At 45.7% G+C, this 21,367-nt stretch overlaps 1 protein-coding gene across 1 annotated transcript in view; it reads left to right on the top strand.

The window, feature by feature from the left end:
* Positions 1-21,367, top strand: part of Zfyve1 (zinc finger FYVE-type containing 1) — a 54,172-nt gene that overhangs the window by 14,163 nt on the left and 18,642 nt on the right. The window contains 2 exon segments of the mRNA XM_028877176.2: positions 11,435-11,939; positions 17,274-17,488. Of these exon segments, the coding sequence (XP_028733009.1) occupies positions 11,435-11,939; positions 17,274-17,488 (720 nt within the window).

Genomic DNA, 21,367 nt, shown 5'->3' with positions numbered 1-21,367 from the left:
CATATATTTATTCTGAATGCCATTCTTCTTTGTCTTGGAACATAAGCTCCATGAAAACAGCTGCATAAGTTAGTGTTCTCACTGCTGTGGTAAAATACCCGACAAAGGCGAATCAAGGGAGGCCTCAGTGATCAATGATTTCGTCTGTCAAAGCTTGAAGTCCTGTCAGGAGGAGTGTGAGGCAGCTGGTCCTGGTGTGTCTGTCCTCAGGAAGCAGAGAGAGGATGCTGCTGCTCAGCTGACCTTTTTAAATGTTGTTTAAATCAGAATCCTTTTCCTTTTTTCTGTTTTCCCCTTTTGTTCAGTCTAGAACTCCAGCCCATGGGATAGTGTCACTGACACTCAGGTGGCTCTTCTATCTTCAGTTAAGTTTCTCGGGGACACCTTCATGGATGCATCTAGAGGGTTCCTCCTCGATGATTCTAGACATTCTAAGCTGCCTTCATCCATCCATTTCAACAGCACCCACTGTTGTGCTAGGCATGTGGTGTTGGGTAGCACAGAACAGACCCCTGCCAGCAAGGTGGATACTGTAGTTGTGAAGCTGAGAGCTGACGAGAGTGTGGACGTGTTAACAGAGAGGGTGGGTGGGAGTGAAGGGTCTGAGCAGGAGGAGGATTTTATCAGTTGGCTCTGGTATGATTTTTTTTTTTTTTTTTTTTGTGTGTGGCCTGTTTCTTTGTCTTCTAGTCTGGTATTTTCCCTTCTAAGGTTCCAGGTGTCACCAGAGCTTATGCTGGTTTTGTTGTAGCTAAATAGGCCTTTGCTATGCTGTGTGAAAGGGTGTGTGTGTGTGTGTGTGTGTGTGTGTGTCCGTGTGTCCCCGTCCATCCGGAAGGGTTTTGGATCTCTTGAGTTGGTGTTTCCTGGTCCTCAGGACTGGAAGGCTTTTTCTTCAGATATAAAAGGAGGTGAACTGGGTTAGTTGCGTATGTCAAAGAGGCTCGTCATGGAGCTAAAAAGAAATGTTTTTGAAGAATTTGTGAGAGGATCATTTCTGTGTGGCTATGTTCTCACTGCTTGGACCGTGGAGGAGCTGTGGGCCGTGTCTGTGAGGCAAGGGTCAAACATTGTTGGAGTTATAAGACAGGGAAGGGGAATTCCTGACTCTCAAGTCATGGGACATTTTGGGGACAATGGAGTGGAAGAAAGTGATCTTTGTCCTTACCAAATGTGCTCAGTGTTTGTGAGGTCAAACTGTGACTCCAGTCACCTGAGGGAAACATTTGATAGGGAAATGGCTGCTTCTCACAAGGAACTTTGCCATCTCACATGTGAACCTACAGTGAGTGTGAGCTCCTTTAGAACTTCCTGTGATCTAGAAGCAGGGTTTCTAGAATGTTCTGTTTATAGGTTTTTTTTTTTTTTTGTAGATCAGAACTACAGTTTTGTAGTTTTGAACTCACAGAGATCTGCCTGCCTCTGCCTCCTGATATAGGGATTTGTTACTGGAATGGAGCCTTTGTTGGGACTTTAAAACTAGAGTACTGATCTGTTTGACATAGTTGATTTACTTATTTTTATTTCAAGTTTATTGGTGTTTTGCCTGCATGTATGTCTGTGCGAGGGTGTCGGATGCCCTGGAACTGGAGTTATAGACAGTGGTGAACTGTCATGTGGGTGCCAGGTCCTCTGGAAGAGCAGCCAGTGCTCTTAACCGCTGAGACAACTCTCCTGCCCTGTTCTTTTGAATGTGATGGAAATGGCTTTGGGTTTCTCAAAGGGAAATTCCCTCTTTCCATCTCTTTCCTGCCTCTAGAAGAAAACAAAAACTGTAACAGCAGGTCTGTTTGTGTGTGGTTTGTCGTCAAGTTAGTGCTAGATACTAGGTGAACTTAGTATATGCCTGTTGACTATGGGCAAGCTCTACTTGTATTTTAGGGTAATGGTCTCAGAGTTCTAACTAGAGAATCTTGGTTTCTTTGGCTCTCTTCCTCTGAACTCAGCCAAAAAAGAAAAGAAAGCAAAATCAGCCAAAAACTAACAAATAAAAATCATTAATAAAAACTCAATGTTGAGAATAATTGTCCACTTAAGTTACTTACAAATGTCAATGGAAAATTATAAAATAATCATTTGTTGGATGGGATGTAATTTATCATGAGCTCTCTATTGTGATGGGAATGGCGGAGCTTCTGATAGCCTGTTGTGTTACTTGGGGAAGGAGCTGATTTGGGGCCCCTGGCACTCGGAACAGTTTAGTAAGCCCAAGAGGGATGTCTGATGATGGTTGGTACAGATGGGATCTTCTGTAGACTAAGCCAGGACTGGAAGGGCCTTGATGTTGACCACCATCAGAGTACTTCCTGATACCTTTGTGGCTTATCTCCTGAGTATGGCTGGGTTATTGAAGTGCTCTGGTTGGGTCCTTTCTGCAGCGAAGTGCTCTAATTTTCAAATAGGAATAGTGGGGATTGTTGAGAATTGTTAATTCATTTTACAAACTGGGCTTGGAATGTTAAATAAATTAAGTTTTGTAGTAAGGGAGAAAGAAGTAGGTAAGATGGAGGTGTTTTGAGTTTCTTTCTGAAAGACTGATTTTTAATTATGTGTGTCACTGTGTGTGTGTGTGTGTGTGTGTGTGTGTGTGTGTGTGTGTGTGTGTATGGGTATGTGTCTGTGAATGTAGGTTAGAGGCACTGGGTCCCCTGGAGCGGGGTTACATTCCTGATGTAGGTGCTGGGGGTCCTTTGGAAGAGAGTAGTCCACACTCCTGACTGCTGAACCATCTCTCCAGCCCTCTTGTTGAGTTTATTTCTGCTTAGTGTGTATGAATGAGCTGACCACTTTACTAAGAGTCAGATGCAACACCAGTATTAACAATGCACTTTTATGTTCGATTTTTGTTTTGTGAGACAGAGCCTCACCAGGCTACTGGGCCATCTTGCCTGGCTCTGTGACTGTGTCTGTTCTGTCTGTCTGTCTGTCTCTCTCTCTTTCTTCTCCTTTTTTGAGACAGGGTCTCACTGTGTATCCCTGGCTGGCCTAGAACTCACAGAGGTATATGTTTGCCTCTGCCAGCCGAGTGCTGGGATTCAGGACACGTGCCACTGAACCTTGGTAAGCGTTATTTTGGTTTGGGAGAGGAAAGGGGTATTTGAAGTGTGCATTTTTGGTAGAGTTGGTTTGGATCTGGCCATGCTGCTGAGTTAGACTAATGGGTAACAGGCAGGTGGGAGCTGTGTCGCAACACACTTGGGTGTTTTCCCAGTGGGCTGGTTCTGAGAACGGCCCCTGTTCTCCCTCACTGTGTGCTGCACACTGGGCTGTGCCCTTGGCTGTTTTATCTTAGCGGCCCTCTGTGTCCCCACAGGGTTGTTATCTAATGTCCCTGAGGCTTCTTGGTGAAGGAGCTCTTTCAGGGCCCTGCTGTGGCTAAGCCTGGGCTGGAAGCTGGGCCTGTTGCCTTGCCTGAGGTCTGAGTCCAGGCTCTGGGGAGGGCAAAGGTGATGCTGGAGAGGGACGCTTTTGATGTTTGCTGCTGCTGCTGCTGCTTTGCTGGTGTGTCAGGCCGAGGGCTGTTTCGTGAGGGTGTGTGTGTGTGTGTGTGTGTGTGTGTGTGTGTGTGTGTGTGTGGTGTGTGTGACTAGGCAGGGAGTTCCTTCACCTCAGAAAGGGAGTGGAAATGGGTGGGTGAGTGGAAACAGACAGAACTAGAGGAGCGGGAGCCTTGTCCCTTCCAGAACCTTCCTCTCATTATTAAAGGGAACATCCCCCCCCCCCCCTTGAGATGTGGTCTTACCAGGTAGTCCAGGCTGCCCCAGGGCTCCTCTGTGGCCCTGAGTCTGCAGCCACAGCCTCCAGCTGCCTGTGCAGGCTCACCTGACCTCTTATCTTCCCTGACCTTTGCTTTCCCAGTTTGAAAACCAGTCTTGCTGCCACCAAAGGGCAGGCAGCTGAGTCTTTGCTGGCTCAGGAAGATGTCCACAGGTTGGGGATGTGTTTAGTAGTGTTACCAGGGAGCAGAGTCATGTGAGGGACAGGAGGGTGAGGCCTGCTTTTAGGTCTGCCAAGAAGTTTTTCCTCATCTGTTCATTTAGTTAGTCCCTGTACCTTCCAGTTAGTGGGGGTCAAAATGGTTATGTCCTCACTTTGCACATGAAAAAAGCCACTGGTACATGCTGATTATCCATAGACCACCTGAAGACAAACTGCAGAGGCTTTGGGTTCTTTCTCTTGAGTCTGCCACTGGATGAGAATCTAGACCCAACAAAAGAGCACACATGCTTAATGTATCTCCAAATACCAGATAATATTCCAGATGTGAGTTTCACTCACATCTGTACATATCTACAGACATACTGTGTGAGTGAGTGTGTGTGTGTGTGTGTGTGTACATGTGTACGTGTGTGTACACGTGTGTGAATTTTGCTTTTTTTTTTTTTTGAGTTGGGTCTTATTCTATGGCTTGTGCTGACTGAATTCAAAAGCCTCCTGAGATTTGAGATTACAGGAGTGGGTCAGCACATCTGGTTTATTTGTATATTACATACATCATTTGATGAGCACTTACTATTAATCTGGAAACACTCAATTCTCTACCTAAAGTCTTCTACATGACTGCTCTAACCGTATTCTGGGTACAGTTGCTGCTTCTGCGTTGACAGTTTCATCATGTGGTAGATTTTGAGGGGAGACACCCTGAAGGCCTGGTCTTTTCTGCTGCAGGAGCTTTTGAGAAAGTGATGGTTCTTCCAGCTGGCTACCCTGACCTTAGCTGACTTCTTACTAGTAGAAGTTTATGGGGCTTTTGTTTGTGTCCTGCTGGCCACCTTAGCAACTTGGAACCAGACTGGTTGAGTGACACAGGTCCAAAATGGACTGTTCTGTGTTACTTAAAAGTTTTTGTTGGTTTGTATTTTGAGACAGAGTCTCACAGTGTTGTAGCTCTGGCTGTCCTAGAACTTTCTCTGTAGACCAGGCTGGCCTCAAATTCAGAGGTTCTCCTGCCTCTGCCTCCAGAGTGCTGGGATCAAAGACGTGTGTCACTATAACTGGACACTTAAATTTTTTTAACTTAATTTTTTGAGACAGAGTCTTGCTGTGTAGCCAAGTTTGTCTTGAACCTGTGATCCTTCTGCGTCCATCTCCTCAGTGCTGGGATCACAGATTTGAACTACCTGGCCAGCTTCTGGATCCCTTGTTTCTCAGAGCTGTCAGCTAGTTCAAGTAGCCTGTCCCTGAGCTTATCAAATGCTGCAGTGTTCAGCTCAGTGGAAAGGATTGGGGTGAGGGGAGTGATTCAAGTTTCTAGCAAGGTGTGGATCCTGTGTACCAAGCTGTGTCCTAAGTGCTGTGCATGCAAAGATAAGGTAGACGTGGTTGGGTGTTGAGCCCTGTCGCTGCAGGATCATTTCAGGAATTATTGGTATTGTCATCAGCATTAAGGCACTTAATAATCTTGACAGTGGTCACCTCATTAATAATGCGTGCTTCACCATCTTGATGAGATTAAAGGAGACAAAGGCTCATCATTTTCACACTCAGTGGTCTGTCTGCATTTCCGTTCTCTATCAGACTGCAGACATTTGAATCAGACAGCTGTTTTCTTCTCTGATGGCTGAAAGAAATTTCTTATAAAGGCTTGTTACTCCTGCCAGATGGTGGTGACACACACCTTTAATCCAGCACTTGGGAGGCTGAGGCAGGAGGATCTCTGAGTTTGAGGCCAGCCTGGTCTACAGAGTTCCAGGACAGCCAGGGCTACACAGAGAAACTTTGTCTTAAAAAATCAAATAAAAGGCTTGTTACTCCTGTGGCTGGAGGAGTCCTATGGGGTGGAGGTATTGATGTGGGGTTCTGGAGTCAGAGTAGTGGTCCTGAGGGGGGCTTTCTGAAGTTCTATTATGGATCTTGAAAACAAACAAACAAACAAACTGAAAAGAGAAAGACAGAGATAAGTATTCTGGCTCTGGAGAGCATGTATGGGGAGTGTGAAGAGTTGGAGGACCCCTGGATCTCTGGATACCAGGGTGGTAGCAAGTGAACCATCTTGCGCTGCATGTTCTTTAAATTGTCATGGGGGTTATGAATGTATGGAACAGTAAGCTCTTTAAAAACATCACAACTGTATTAAAATGGAATCCACATACCACAAACCCACTCTTTATTGTATTTCAAAGCTGCCTTTTCCATGTGAGGGTCAGATGTGGCCTTGCACATGCTAGACAAGTCTTGTACTTCTAAACCTGACCCTCAGGCCAGATTGGTCTTTTAAAGTGTGCAGTTCATTGAAAGCCCATGCCTGGTCTGATCTCCAGCACCACAAGTGAAATCAGTAAATAAATAAATGAACTAGAGAATTCAGTGCCTTTAGTATATTCATAAAGCAGTGCAACCCAGGACACTATGTGATTCCAGAACATTGTCGTCATCCCAGGCAGAGAGACCTTGTCCCCATTAACAGCCTCTCCCTCTGTCTTCCTCTCCCGGCTGCTGGCAGCCACTAATCTACCTCCTGACTTATGAATTGGCTTGTTCTGAACATCTGATATAAATGGGTCACATCATATGTGGCTGTTTCTGTCTGGTTCTTGTCATTTAATCTCATTTTCCTGTAATCATGTTTAGCATGTGCTGGCACTTAGTTCTTTTATTTTTCCCAGCATGTCAAACCAATACTGATCAAATATTGATAGCTGTTTACTTTTTTATTCTTTTAATTTTGAGGGTGCTTCCCCCCCCTTCGAGACAGGGTTTCTTTGTGTAGCTTTGGAGCCTTTCCCTGGACTCACTCTGTAGCTCAGGTTGGCCTTGAACTCACAGAGATCTGCCTGGCTCTGCCTGGCTCTGCCTCCTGAGTGCTGGGATTAAAAGCATGCACCACTATGCCTGGTTCCAGTGAGCTACCTTGCCATACACACACACAGACACACACACACATACACACACATTCCAACACATGTATATACATACATGTACACATACAAGTATATACACGTATGTGTGTACATGCACATGTATACACCCATATATACATACATACATACACACATGTATATACATATATAACATGCGTATACACACATATAATTTATTTTTTGAGTCAGACTTGCACTTTTTAACCTAGACTAGCCTGAAACTTCCAACATCTTAGGTCAAGCTGGTCTCTAACCAGTGATCCTCCTGTCTCAGCCTCTCAAATGACAAGATTATAGGCATGCACAACTATGCCCCTTCTAAATTTTTATTATTTTTACAGGGATAATATTTTTATTTTAGCATCTGTAGTTACAGTTTAGGGGATGATAGAGGTGTGCAAAGCATCACTTGTCTATTCCATAAACATATTTATTATAGAGTATTGGGTTACAAGTAAAAATACTTTGTAATATTTGTAAAAAATATTGTAAGTTCTTTAATTAGAACTGGAAAGCACTTTGAGACAAATGTGATCATGTTAATTACATATATTTTTCTAATTCAGTGAAAGGTTTGTTGTAAGTGGTATTTAGGTGAAAGACTAGCGTGAGCCTAGTCTAGTGACTATGCCTCATAATCACTTTCCTCACTGAAGAAGTAATTGAAATGATTTATGATACATTTTTCCAGCAGAATCCTTCAGATGGGTAATTCCTCTCCAAAGCTAGTCTCAGGCTTTTCTAAGCAGTCAAAACAGGTCAGTACAGAAGCAGTATGGGTCACAAGCCCACCTGAGCTTCAGATCAGTGGCCATTATCCCACGCCGTGCATATTACTTTCCAGCCATGGACTCTGTAGTCTTTCATGGCATTTTCATCCCCTTCTGAAGGTCAGTGAGCAAAGACTTAGGAAGACTAGAAAGGGGCACCTGCACAGTTGTGATTGGAAACAGGACTCCCAGAGAAGACTCATCAGCTGAAGGTGCTTGTCTCCAAGCCTTGGCAGCCTGAGATTGATCCCTGAGACCTGAATAGTGAAAGGAGAGAGCTGACTACTTCAAGTTGTCCTTTGGTCTCTGCATGTACACCATAGTTTACTTCGGGTGTGTGTGTGTGTGTGTGTGTGTGTGTGTGTGTGTGTGTGTGTGTGTGTGTTCTCTCTCTCTCTCTCCACACACACACACAAATAGAATGTAAAAGCTGGGCAGTGGTGGCACACACCTTTAATCCCAGCACTAGGGAGGCAGAAGCAGTGGATCTCTGTGAGTTCAAGGTCCAGCCTGGTTTATAAAGCAAGTTCCAGGACAGCCAGAGCTGTCTCAAAAAACAAAAACAACAAAAAACAAACAACAACAACAAAATAAATAGAATGTAATTTTAAAAAATAGGGCCTGGAGAGATGGCCCAGTAGTTAAAAGCCCTTGTTGCTTTTCTAGAGGACTTGGGTTCAGTTCCCAGCAAGTATATGGTGGCTCACAACTCCCTGTAGCTTCAGCTCAGGGGCTCTGACTTCCTCTTCTGGCCTCCAAGGGCACCCAGGCACACACACAGTGCACAGACATATAAGCAGGCAAAACACCCATACACATAAAAAAAATAAAAATAAAAAAATTAGCGGGGCACGATGGCACACACCTTTAATCCCAGCACCCTGGGAGGCAGAGGTGGGCAGATCTCTGTGAGTTTGAGGCCAGATAGGTCTACAGAGTGAGTTCCATCCAGGACAGCCAACTCTACACAGTTAGACCCTGTCTCACAAACAAAACAAAACAACAGCAACAAGAAAAGAATATTTTTGCCAAATCAGCGCAGTGGGTAAGGCATTTGCGTGCAAGCATGAGGATCTGAGTTTGAATCCCCAGAACCCATGTACAGCAGGTGAGGTAGTGTGCATCTGTCCCGCATCTGTCCCACATCTGTCCTGCCACTGCCATGCCAGTGCTGCTGCAGTGAGATGGAGGCAGAGACCTGAGAATCCTTGGAAACCTGCAGGCCAGTGAGCCTAGCCTAAGCAGAGATAAGAGACAAGGTGAGGCAAAGACTGACAGCTGAGGTGGCCCTCTGACCCCCATGGTGTGCCATGGCGTATATGCACCCACATGTAGTACAAACACCCCAGAAATTTCTACAGAATCAAAGGAAGGACACATTGAAGAAATGTCTTAAAGGTGAAAATAATAGTTGTAATTGCAATAATGGATGGAAAAGAAAGAGCTCATCCTTTTTCATGGCTAAATAATGGTCATTGTGGGAACGTGCCACATTTTGTTCATGCATTCATCAGTTGATAGGCATCTGGGATATAGTGACTTTTTGGTTGGTATGGATAATGTTGCTATATTACATATAGAGAGGTTTTGTGTGGGTGTATGTTTTCATTTCTGTTGGATATAAACCTAGAAATAGGATTTCTGAGTCATGGAATCTTGCACATAATCTTTTCTACATTGTGTTTTAAAGTGATTTAATGTGTGGTGTTTTGTCTGCATGTATGTCTGTGCACCTCATGTGTGTTGGGTGCCCATGGATTGGAAAAGGGCATTGAAACCCTGGAACTAGAGTTACAGGTGTTGTAAGCTGCTGTGTGGGTGCTGGGAACTGAACCTGGGTCCTGTAAAAGTAGCAAGTGCTCTAAACCTCTGATCCAGCTGTCTAGCCCCAGCTTTCCCCTGCTTCTTATCTCCACTCCCTCCTTCCTTTCTTTTGTGTACACACACACACACTCACATAATTGGAAAATAAGCCTTTCTGTTTTTTTTTTTTTTTTTTTTTTGGTTTTTCGAGACAGGGTTTCTCTGTGTAGCTTTGCGCCTTTCCTGGGACTCACTTGGTAGCCCAGGCTGGCCTCGAACTCACAGAGATCCTCCTGGCTCTGCCTCCTGAGTGCTGGGATTAAAGGCGTGCGCCACCACCGCCCGGCCCTTTCTGTTATTTTTTGATGTAGCTCTCAGGCTGGCCTCCAACTTAAGACTTTCCAGTCTCCTCCTCCTCCCTGGTAGGATTACAGACATGAGCCACCACACCTGTTTTTTTAATGTAACTTTTTTAGTCAGTGCTGCACTATTTCTAGAGTGACCATGTTTCTCTGTGTACCCTTGTGCCTTTCCTGGAACTCGCTCTGTAGACCAGGCTGGCCTCGAACTCACAGAGATCCGCCTGGCTCTGCCTCCCGAGTGCTGGAATTAAAGGCGTGTGCCACCGCCCGGCTTGCCAACACTTGTTAATGCCTTTTTGGCATAGCCATTCTGTTGGATGGCAAAGTGCTGTCATTATGGTTTTGGTTTGTGTTTCTCCATTGGTGAATGGTATGCAGATTTTCATGTACTTGCAGCCACTCGCAGGTCTTCTTTGGAGAAATATCTATTCAAATTCTTGGCTTCTTTTAAAAAATGATGCATTGATTTATGTTTATTTCGTGTGTATGCCTGTTTGACCTGCATATATGTATTTATATCACATGCATACCTGATGCCTGGGGAGGCTAGAGGAGGCTATTGGAACCCCTGAGGCCGGAGTTACAGATGATTGTGAGCCAAGATAAGGGCTCTGGGAAATGAAGCCCAGTCCTCTGGAAGAGCAGCCAGTGCTCTTAACCATTGAGCCATCTCTCCAGCTCATCTTTTCACTGTCTTGGGGCTTTACAGCATATGGTCTTAACTTAGACTATTATCTTTCTTTTTAGAAACTGTTGCTGAACCCAACAATTAACATGTTTTCTTTTAAGAACTTTATGGTTTTAGCTCTTCATTAAATTTTTATTTTTCAGGTGTGTGTGTGTGTGTGTGTGTGTGTGTGTATGTATGAGTGCAGGTGAATGCAGGTGCCCATGGAATCCAGAAGAGGCATTTTTCTTTTTTCTTTTTAATTAATTTATTTATTATGTATACAGTGTTCTGCCTGCATGTATGCCTGCTGGCCAGAAGAGGGCATCAGATCTCATTACGGATGGTTGTGAGCCACCATGTGGTTGCTGGGAATTGAACTCAGGACCTCTGGAAGAGCAGCTGGTGCTCTTAACTGCTGAGCCATCACTCCAGCCCCAGAAGAGGCATTTGATACCCTGGAGCTAGTGTTACAGACAGTTAGGAGCCTCTCTTTTTTCTTTCTTGAGACAGGATTTCTCTGTGTAACTGTGGTGCTTTTCCTGGAACTCTGTAGACCAAACTGGCCTTGAATTCACGGGGATCTGCCTGTCTCTGCCTCCCGAGTGCTGGGATTAAAGGCGTGAGCCACCATCGCCCAGCAGGAGCCTCTCAATGTGGGTTCTGGGAACCAAATTTGGGTCCTCTGCAAGAGCAGTAAATACTTTGAATCATCAGGCCATGTCACCAGCCCCCCGGTTTTGGCTCTTTCATGGCTGCCAAGTTTTTCCACTGATGGGAGCTTCAGAGGGTCCGTGAGCTGTTTGCTAAGGGTGGAGCTGTCGTCTTGGTTCTTCCTTTTCCTTCCACTTCTACAAGTCAGGAAGGCCTTGACCCTGGGAAGCATCTCTGTTTCTTATAGGAGTTAGTTTTTCAGTTTCCATATTTTATTGTCTTTTCTTTTTTTTGTTGTTGTTTTTTTGTTTTTTGAAGGTAACAAATGAAGAGGACTTTATTAGGAAATTGGACTGTAAGCCTGATCAGCATCTCAAGGTGGTTTCCATTTTTGGAAATACTGGTGATGGAAAGTCCCATACCCTCAACCACACTTTCTTCTATGGCCGAGAAGTCTTCAAAACCTCCCCTGCTCAGGAGTCCTGCACAGTGGGAGTGTGGGCAGCCTATGACCCAGTCAATAAAGTAGCAGTGATAGACACAGAAGGACTCTTGGGGGCCACCGTGAATCTAAGCCAGAGGACACGGCTGCTGCTGAAGGTCCTGGCCATCTCAGACCTGGTCATCTATCGAACTCATGCAGACCGCCTGCATAATGACCTCTTCAAATTCCTTGGGGATGCCTCGGAAGCTTACCTGAAGCACTTTACCAAGGAACTCAAGGCCACCACAGCACGCTGTGGCCTGGATGTCCCCTTATCCACCCTGGGCCCTGCAGTTATTATTTTCCATGAGACTGTGCACACGCAACTTCTGGGTTCTGGTGAGTAGACAGTGCTGTGTCACAGACTGACCTTTTTGGGCACAAGGAGGTGGCCTCTGGGATGCAATATGGTGATGGTGGAATGCCCAGAAAGACTTGTGCCCAGGCAAGACTGAGAAAATGTTCCAGGAAGGCTGGAGCAATCAACTCTGGCGAGGATTAAGACATGCTAGTGGACTAAAGATCCTGGGAGATTGGGATCAAATCTGTTTCCCTGAAATGCTGATAGTGAAAATGTGATCAGAGTGGGATGAAGAGAGACCAGAAGAGTCAGGCAGAGGGATGCATGCCTGTAATTCCAGTATTTGGGAACCCGAGGCAGGAGGGTTATGAATTTTAAGCCAACCTGGGTTACATAGTGAGACCTTGTCACGGCAACAAAAGGCAGGCAGATGCAGTGCTGCGTGCCTGGAGGCCCAGCTTCCAAGAGCCAGAGGTAGGAGGAGCGGTGTGTTCAAGGCCATCCTGAGCTCCATTCTATCAGAGGCTAGCATAGGCTACATGAAACTGTCCGAAAAACCAGGAAGGAAGAGACACACAGACACACAGACATTGTCACTGTCACTATGAAGGTTGTGAGTATGTTAAATGAATTCTTTCCAAGAGTTTCATAGGGGGAAGTAGGACCATAAAGTGGTAGCTGATGGCTCACGTGGAACTTCTAAGAATTTCCCTTTTTGAGTATTTAGATATTTAAGGTATTGGTGTACTGATGAGATGATTCTTAGAGAGGGGTAAACCCAAGAGAGAGACCAGATGCCTCCATGCTGGAGGGTCTGGTTGAACCCTGAGCACAGCGGAAGACAAGGAAAGCGTGCTGGCACACCTGTAATGGCAGCCCTTGGGAGGCAGCAGAGGACACTGTCACTCTAAGTGTGAGGGCCCTGTCCGCCTCAGAATCCAAATGCAAAAGAAAAGAGCGGAAATGGCTGGAGTGACGGACGCTCAAGTGGAGGGGATGGCCTTAAGAGCGTGACAGTTGACTTGTGTCACAGGAGAGAGTGGAATGGATGCGGGTGCATGTGGTGAGTGTGTCTGTAAGTTACCTTATTGTCTCCGTTTCTTTGAGAAATACGGAGCAATGTTACCATGTGCAACAATAGTCATTCCATGTGGTAGGGTTAGTAGTCTGGCCTCTAAAACAGTTATACTGTTCACATCTGTTTATTCAGCCAAAAAGTACTCATATCATGTTCTAGACAATGAGGTGTAGAGCTGAAATCTCCTCCCCTCAGTCTAAGTGGAGAGACTGTGGAGTTCTTGGTTTTGTAGTACATGTAGCACTGGAGCTGTGGGAATGGAGTGGAGGACCACGCATCTTAGTGGGGTCTTGGAAAGAGGAAGCAATGCCTGCAAGTGGAGTCTTGGATAGGCAGAAGAGGGCAAGAGCATGTTCTGGGAGGGGCCAATCCCTTGGAGCTTCCCAGAGCAGCTGCATGCTGGGAACTGCAGCTGCTTCTGCAGCTGATTCCTAAACTCAGCATAAGCCCTTGGATGTGTTCTCTGTCTGCCTTTCAGAGGGCTCTCTTGAAATGAAAGCTTCATTTATAATTTAGATACCCAAGCTTGTGATATTCCTGCTTGCTTTCAGTTACATCAAAATGTAAACTAAGCCAAGAAAAAAAAAGTAATCCAGTAGCTGAATATGGGCATATATGCCTGTAATCCTGGCACTCAAGAAACTGAGGCAGGAGGACTCAAGGTTGAGGCCAGCAGAAACAAAGAGACCCTGTTCCAGAAACCAAAAATAAAAACAAATGTAATCACTAGGCAGTGGTGGTGCACACCTTTAATCCTAGCACTTGGGAGGCAAAGCCAGGCGGATCTCTGTGAGTTCAAGGCCAGCCTGGGCTACAGAGTGAGATCCAGGAAAGGTGCAAAGCTACACAGAGAAACCCTGTCTCGAAAAACCAAACCAAACCAAACCAAACCAAACCAACCAAACAAACAAACAAAAAACCAAATGTAATCTAAACTCCTAAATGTGGTGTTCTGTCTAACCCGTGTCAATGTGTCTGGCCACTAGCTGATCCTCTCCTCACTCTGTGTGTGTGTATTATGTGTAATATATATTATATATATTTGTATATGCACATGGGTGCACGTGCGAGCACACACACACCCACCGTCCTCACTAGCTATACAACCTTTTCTGTGTGCTCACCTTGGCATGTGCTGTCTGTCTGTCTGGACCTTTTCTGTGTGCTCACCTTGGCATGTGCTCTCTGTCTGTCTGGACCTTTTCTGTGTGCTCACCTTGGCATGTGCTCTCTGTCTGTCTGGACCTTTTCTGTGTGCTCACCTTGGCATGTGCTCTCTGTCTGTCTGGACCTTTTCTGTGTGCTCACCTTGGCATGTGCTCTCTGTCTGGACCTTTTCTGTGTGCTCACCTTGGCATGTGCTCTCTGTCTGTCTGGACCACTTTGCCCCAGCTACCGTCTGTCTCTCATACTCAGCTCTCATCTGGGCCGAGCCTTTCCTGACTCTTCTTCCCATGATGTGGTCCTTCCCGCACCCTGGTGCAGTCATACTCATCTGCTCACCTGGAGTCACCCTGTGTGCGCTTATTCGTTTTTGATGTTTTCTATGAGAATGGAAACAGCATGAAGGCAGAAAATTGCCTACCTTGTTTGCTGCTGCATATGTATTAAAGAGCCCAGATGTTTGCTGCACAGATGTGTGTCATCTTCAAAAGGAAGAGCTGTGTCCACCTGAAGCATAGCTAGCTTGTGTTAGAGGGAGTTGCACTTGAGGATCAGACCATGGGTGGCCTTGGTCAGTTCTCTGAAGGATCTTGGGCAGAGACCTATATAATGTCAGATCTGTATTTCAGAGCACCACTTCCTGTCCCCAGGAACAAGTAGAGGAGCATGCCTTGAGTTCCCGGGGAGTCTCCATTGTAGCCGTGACGGTGGTGTTAAAAGGCAGTGGCTAGGCTGGACCAGAAGGGAGGTTGTTTTGATGGACCTGGGACCAGTTGTAGTTGTTGTTGGTTCCAGTGAGTCATGACCTTCCAGAGCGAAGGAAGAGACTAAATAGAAATGACTGTGAGATAAGGTAAGGAAACAAGGAATGCTGACTCTGGATCGTTCCCATGATCAGTCCTAAGTCATTCTGGGTCTTTACAGCCTTGAGGGCAAGGTTTGTCAGCTCAGGCTTTTGAAATAACCAGTCTCCAGAAGCCATCTTTTTTTGCGCTGCACTGTGCTGTGTACTGTGAGATGTGAAGCAGCCCCAAATGACAGCACAGAGAACTGCTTGCAATCTATAGCCAAGGCGGTCCTAGCAGAATTGGGGTTCAACCAAGGTCTTCGAATTCTGAAATCCGGACCTCTTTGTAGCAACAGGGCTTCTTGAAGCCTTAATACAGAGCAAGGACAGCAGGGTAGAGGTGTGCCAAAAAAAATGGGCAAATTGATCATTGCTTTTTTCTTGTCTCAGAGCCGTTTAGTTTCAGATTTCTGTTTGATCTTGCTGCTTTTCTGGGTAGAGGAGTGCTAGGTAGGAGTTTAATAGGAGAATGAATGACAGGTTGAGTATTCTTTATTTAAAGTGCTTGGGGCCAGAAGTAAGATTGGAGGTTTTGGATTTTGGGATGTTTGTAAAGTCTTGTGAGAGGAGCATCCTGAATCTGAAAGTCTGAGATCTGAAATGTTCTCCTGGTTAGTTTCAGAAGTCAACTCGACAAAGCCCAGTGTTGTCTGAGGGAGCAGCAGTTGGGGGACTGGCTTGATCAGATTGGTCTGTGGGCGTTTTCTTGAGATTGACTTGTAAGTGTATGGATATATTGCCTGCATATATCTGTGCACCATGCATGTAGTATCTGTGGGGGCCAGAAGAGGGCATCATATCCTCTTGGAACTGGGGTTACAGAGGGTTGTTAGCCAACCCTGTGAGTGCTGGGATTTGGACGTGGGACCTCTGGAAGAGCAATCAGTGTTGCTTTTACCAAGAGCCATCTCTGCAGCCCATATTTTCTTAAGAAAAAAAAAATTAATGTGTATGGGTGTTTTGTCTGTATGTATGCTTACCCACCACATGCATGCCTTGTTGCTTGAGGAGGCCAGAAGAGGGTATCAGATTCCCTAGGACTCAAGTTACAAACCATTGTGAGCTGCCATGTAGGTGTTGGGAACTGAACCTATGTCTTTTGAAAGAGCAGCCAGTGATCTTAACCACTGGTCCATCTCTCCGGCCCCATCCCCCGTTTTCTTGATTGCTAATTGATAAAGGAGAGCTAGCCCACTGTGGGCAGTACTAGCCCTATGCAGGTGGGCCTAAGCCGTGTAAAAAAAGCACATTCTTTTTTCCCCAAGTTGCTTTTGACCAGCAACAGAAATCAAGCTAGGACAGTGCTGAAATCATTTCTGAGTTAGGTATTCATTTTAGGAATGCCCTGCCTGGATTCTGTTCTACATACAGGTGAGCAGAAGGCATTCGTTTGGGAGCAGTGACGGCATGCTCAAGGAAAGGTGTGTGGAGATACTGGGATGAAGGGAAGTGGCCAGGTCAGGTTCCTGGGCTGCTTTGGGAGAAGGCAGGGACTAACACTTCCCACCAATTCTTTCAGATCGCAGCATGAGCTGCGTGTAGGGAGTAAATGCAGAATTATGAAGGCTGCTATTTAATGACTATCCCTTTAAATTTGAACTAATGTGGCTTCAGTATTTGAGTGACTGTATTAAAATGTTAAGCCAGAGTGTCTTACCTCTAAAAGGTGTACTGACTGCCCATCCTATGGCTGCTGGAGAGGTGCTGAGCCTATCTGTAAGCCACTCCCCTGCATTGCTAGCTTGCCACAGCTTTGCAGCTTCATCGTGTAAGACCAGAGTTCTCGAAGGATAAAATTTAAGTGCTCACTAGTAGACAGCTGGCTAAGTCTATCTACAGGCTCACAAAAAGAATCAGGTGCTTCTTCAGTGTCTAGTGTAGCAGGTAATCACAAAGCAAGCTGTGTATGGATGACGGTAAGTGCAACAGAAAGGGGGGCATGTGGGAGTGGGGAGACACAGGCTTTCCTTTCATGCTTACATGTCTGCATTTCTCTTCCATTGAATCCTTTTCAAGATTCTTCTATGATATACATCCAGACTAGTGCACATCATACCACAGTGTGTAAGGCAGTTTATCACATACCCATGTAGTCAGTGGCAGCTTAGGAGATACCCATGCCCTCTTCTTGTTCCTTTCCAGTCAGGGCCAAGCAAATGCTATAATTCTAAATGTGTGCTTTACAAGTGTGAAGTAAAGTTTATCTTACTTGTACAGTGAAACGTAGGTAATTTGTTTTCAGGAAGGCACTCATTGCCCACATGCCTGTCTCTACTTGCACAGATCACCCTTCAGAGGCACCCGAGAAGCTCATCCAGGACCGGTTCAGGAAGTTGGGCCGCTTCCCTGAAGCCTTTAGCTCCATTCATTACAAGGGGACAAGGACATACAATCCCCCTACGGACTTCTCTGGGCTTCGGCGCGCTTTGGAGCAGCTGCTAGAGAACAATACCACCAGGTCTCCCCGGCACCCAGGGGTCATCTTCAAAGCCCTGAAGGTCAGTTGGCTCCGGCCCTGGGTACTTCTCATGAGGATGCCAGAAGAATGCTCGGTCCTCCAGTACTCTTAGTACAGGTGCCTGGAAGCCTGGGCTAGAAAGAGTCGGTACAGAAGAGGATGTGCAAGTGAGGGCTGCACCTGTCATGTGTCTTCAGCTTGCCAGGAGCTCCAGTGGGAAGGAATCTTGAGTCAGTCAAACAGTTGATGAAGCGGGAGGAGCTTGTGGCTTAGTAGACTGCTTGCTTAGTGGTTGGTTTTGTGTTTAAGCTTTATTTTTAATTACTCATATGCATATGAATGAGTGCAGGTGCCCCTGGAGGCCATAAGGAGGCGCTGGATCACTTGGGGCTAGAGCTACAGGCAATTGTGAGCCCCTTGTTGTGGGTGCTGGGAACCAAACTTGGGTCCCGTTCAAGAGCAGTATCTGCTCTTAACCACTGAGCTACAGGTGGCTGTTCTCTGAGACAGGGTCTCATATAGCTCAGGCTGCTCTCAAATTTGCTGTTTGCTGACACTGATCCTGTCTCTCTGGCCTCTAACTCCCAAGTGCTGGTTTATAGAGTGTGCCATGGAACCTGGTTGTGTTGGTCTTTGTGTGTGTACAGTCTTCTGGGCCTCATCTGGCCAGGTGATCTCTGCGTTGTGTATTGCCTCTGTACTCCGGAAGTGTGCTGCTCTCGTTGGCCCCAGCTGTCAAGCTGCTCAGTGCTGTATGTTTATACTTTAACAGTGATCATCATTCATGAAGTTCACGTAGTTGAGTATTTAATTCTATTTAAATATTTTAATATTCTGGTGTTTTTTTTTTTTTTCTGTTTTTTTTTTTTTTTTTTATGTTACAGCATGTTTGACTGATCAGAAAAAATCTATACAACATTGTTACATGTTGCTGGAATTGAACTGACTCTGGAGAGTCAGTTCTTTTTCTCTCTCTGTTCTGTCTTTTTCCATTAATGCTTTGACTTCAACATAATCTTTTCTTGTTTGTTTGTTTTTTTTTTTGAGTTAGGACCAGGGTTTCTCTCTGTAGTCCAGGCTGGTCTCAAACTCAGAGATCCGCCTGGCTCTGCCTCATGAGTGCTGGGACTAAAGGCGTGCGCCACCACCGCCTAGCTTCAACATAATCTTATCTTCAGTATACATACTTTAATGGACTATTCTTTGTACTAAACTCATTCCTCATTCTTTGAGTATCCCACTTCTTTTCTGCTGTTGGCTTTGTGTGCACTGTGCCGCATGTTTGCAGGCCCAGGGCAGTGGCTGGTAGGAAGGGCAGGGTCTTGAGGCAGTGCTAGCATTTGAGCTCTTGGAGAGACGAAAGGAATGTTGGCCAAGAGATTGGAACTAGGCTGAGGCTCCCCAGTGACTCAGCAGTTGGACTTGTGGACCCAGGAAAGGGTGGGAAGAAAAGATAGGAGGTGCCATAAAGCTGGGTGGGTCCTGGCTGACACCTTCTGGCTTTGCTTGGTGCAGTGAGCACAGTGTAGACCACTGGTGAATTCCTCGGGTGAGAGTCCTCCTCTGTAGCCCAGGCTAGCCTTTGTCTCTCCACCCTCTTGCCTTAGCTCCCTAGTGCTGGGGTTTCAGGTGCACACCACGACAGCTGGCTGGTTTGTATGGATGGTGACTTGTGCTCCCTGAGCTGTGCTCCCTGAGCTGTTCTTAAGGCTCCTCTGCAGATTCCTATGTAGAATGAAGAGTCACCCGTGGACTGGCAAGATGGCTTAGCCAGTCAGGGTGCTGGCTGCCAAGCCCGATGACCTGTTTGGTCTTCAGGGTTCACATGGCGGAAGGACAGAACCAAGACTTAACAATCTGTCCCCTGACCTCCAGACATAGGCTGTGGCATGTGCATCACCTCCCCGTAAACACACATCTATTGATAAATATAATTTAGAAACTTAGTATCTCCATTCTTGCTCTTCTGCAGTACTTTGACCTGGTCTCTAGGTTTCCTGGAAATAATTTCCTTGCTTCTTTGAAAAACATCTTGCTGGGTGGTGGTGGCACACACCTTTAATCCTAGCACCTGGGAGGCAGAGGCAGGCAGAATCTCTGTGAGAGGCCAGCCTGGGCTACAGAGCGAATTCCAGGACACAGAGAAACCCTGTCTCAAAAAACCAAACCAAATAAACAAAAAACCTTGGTGTGGTAGTGCATGCATGTAATCATAGTACATTGGAGGCGGAGGCAGGAGGGTCTCCACAAATTCAAGGCCAGTTTGGTCTCTATAGTGGGTTCCAGGCCAGCCTAGGCTACAGAATGAGACCTTATCACTAAAACCAATTTTTTAAAAGGCACAAAAATTTCTCTTTGAATAATTCATGGAGTATTTGTTGTTAAATTTGTGGCTAGAGTGTACTTATTTATCCAGCTCAACATGTCCTTTAAGTAATGCAAACAGTCTCAAAAGAGGCTGAGTTCATGCCATGGTGTGCAAAGGACTGTAACTGGTTGCCAGGAGTTTTGAGGTGACTAGGCTGGAGCAGGCTAATAAAGCACTTTCTAGCTCTTCCCCAAAGGAGCCCAACCTAATGTTTTGCTGAGGTCATCCTGGAGACACCGAGTGCTGGGAGCTGTGGTGAGTGCTCAGGGACTGACTTCCCTGAGGAGTTCTGGATGTCCTACCCAAGGGGGATCTGTGAAGAAAACCGTGCATGGTGTTCCTTTTTAAAATTGTATTTTATCATCATCATCATCATCACTATTACTGAGACAGGTTCTCTCTATTATGTAACTCTGGCTATCCTAGAACTTGCTATGTAGACCAGGCTGGCCTTGAACTCACAGAGATCCACCTGCTGCTGCCTCCTTCGAGTGATGGGATTAAAGACATTTGCCACCATGTCTAGCTTGCTTTTGGCTTTTTTTGAAGACCTCATTATACTGTGGATATGCCTGGTCAGCCTTGCGGAAGCGTGTGTGATTGGTTAGAGTGGGCTTGAACTGATTAATGTCACTTAGACTGTGTGAGGCAACCCAGCAAGGTTTGTGTAGATTCTTTGTGGTCTCTACATCCTTGCTTTCTCCAGGGTATGGGGGAGGATTTTTCTGATGTGAGGAGGGAAATACAACTCTTATCAGACAGAAGTTGGTCAGAGAATTTCTTTATGGTTGATGCTGAGTCAGGCAAGTTTTGGGGATATAGGTTAGAGTTTCTATGAGTTGGAAGAGAAGTTCTAGTTTCTATTACTTTCTGTTTTCTGGAGACAGTCTTATGTAACTCAGGCTGGTCTTGAACTTGTGACCTCCCTGCCTCTGTCTCTCCTAGTGCTAGGCTTCCTAGCATGTACCGTCATACACAATGTAAGAAATTATGTTTTAAAGCATTTTTCAGGAATTCTTTGACAATTTCATACACACATAAATGTATTTTGACCGTATTCACCCTCATTACTCTGTCTTGTCTTCCTCCCATAACTCTTCTCAATACATTCCCCCTCTACTTCCCTCCCCCTCCCACATCTCCCCTCCCTACTCAGTTTAGTTAGTTACTTGTGAATTCTAAGTTTCTGGAGCTTGCTTTGGGGAGGAAGCTGTAAGCCAGGAACCAAGATATTATTTTTCATAATATCACAGTAGTAGTCTGTGTCTGACCCCCCCATTAACTATGCATCTTGGTGACCTTTTTATATTAGTAAATAATACCTTTAACAGTAATTGATGTCCAGTGCGGTTCATGCCTATAATATGAGCACTTAGCAGATGTAAGGCTAACATGGCTACATAGCAAGACCTGCCTCACACGAACAAAAACTAGCTGAGTCTTGTTTGTGAGCCCCACCCCCGCCCCCCATGGATGGAGCAGCACTCAATTTGAAGGGAGTCCGGGTACTGCTACGTAGGTAGCTGTTCTTTCTCTTTTCTTTTTTTGAGT

The sequence above is a fragment of the Peromyscus leucopus genome, chromosome 14, assembly GCF_004664715.2.
Source record: "Peromyscus leucopus breed LL Stock chromosome 14, UCI_PerLeu_2.1, whole genome shotgun sequence".
NCBI lineage: Eukaryota > Metazoa > Chordata > Mammalia > Rodentia > Cricetidae > Peromyscus > Peromyscus leucopus.
Note: the sequence above shows the minus strand (reverse complement) of the source record. Positions and strands in the feature narration are given on the sequence as shown.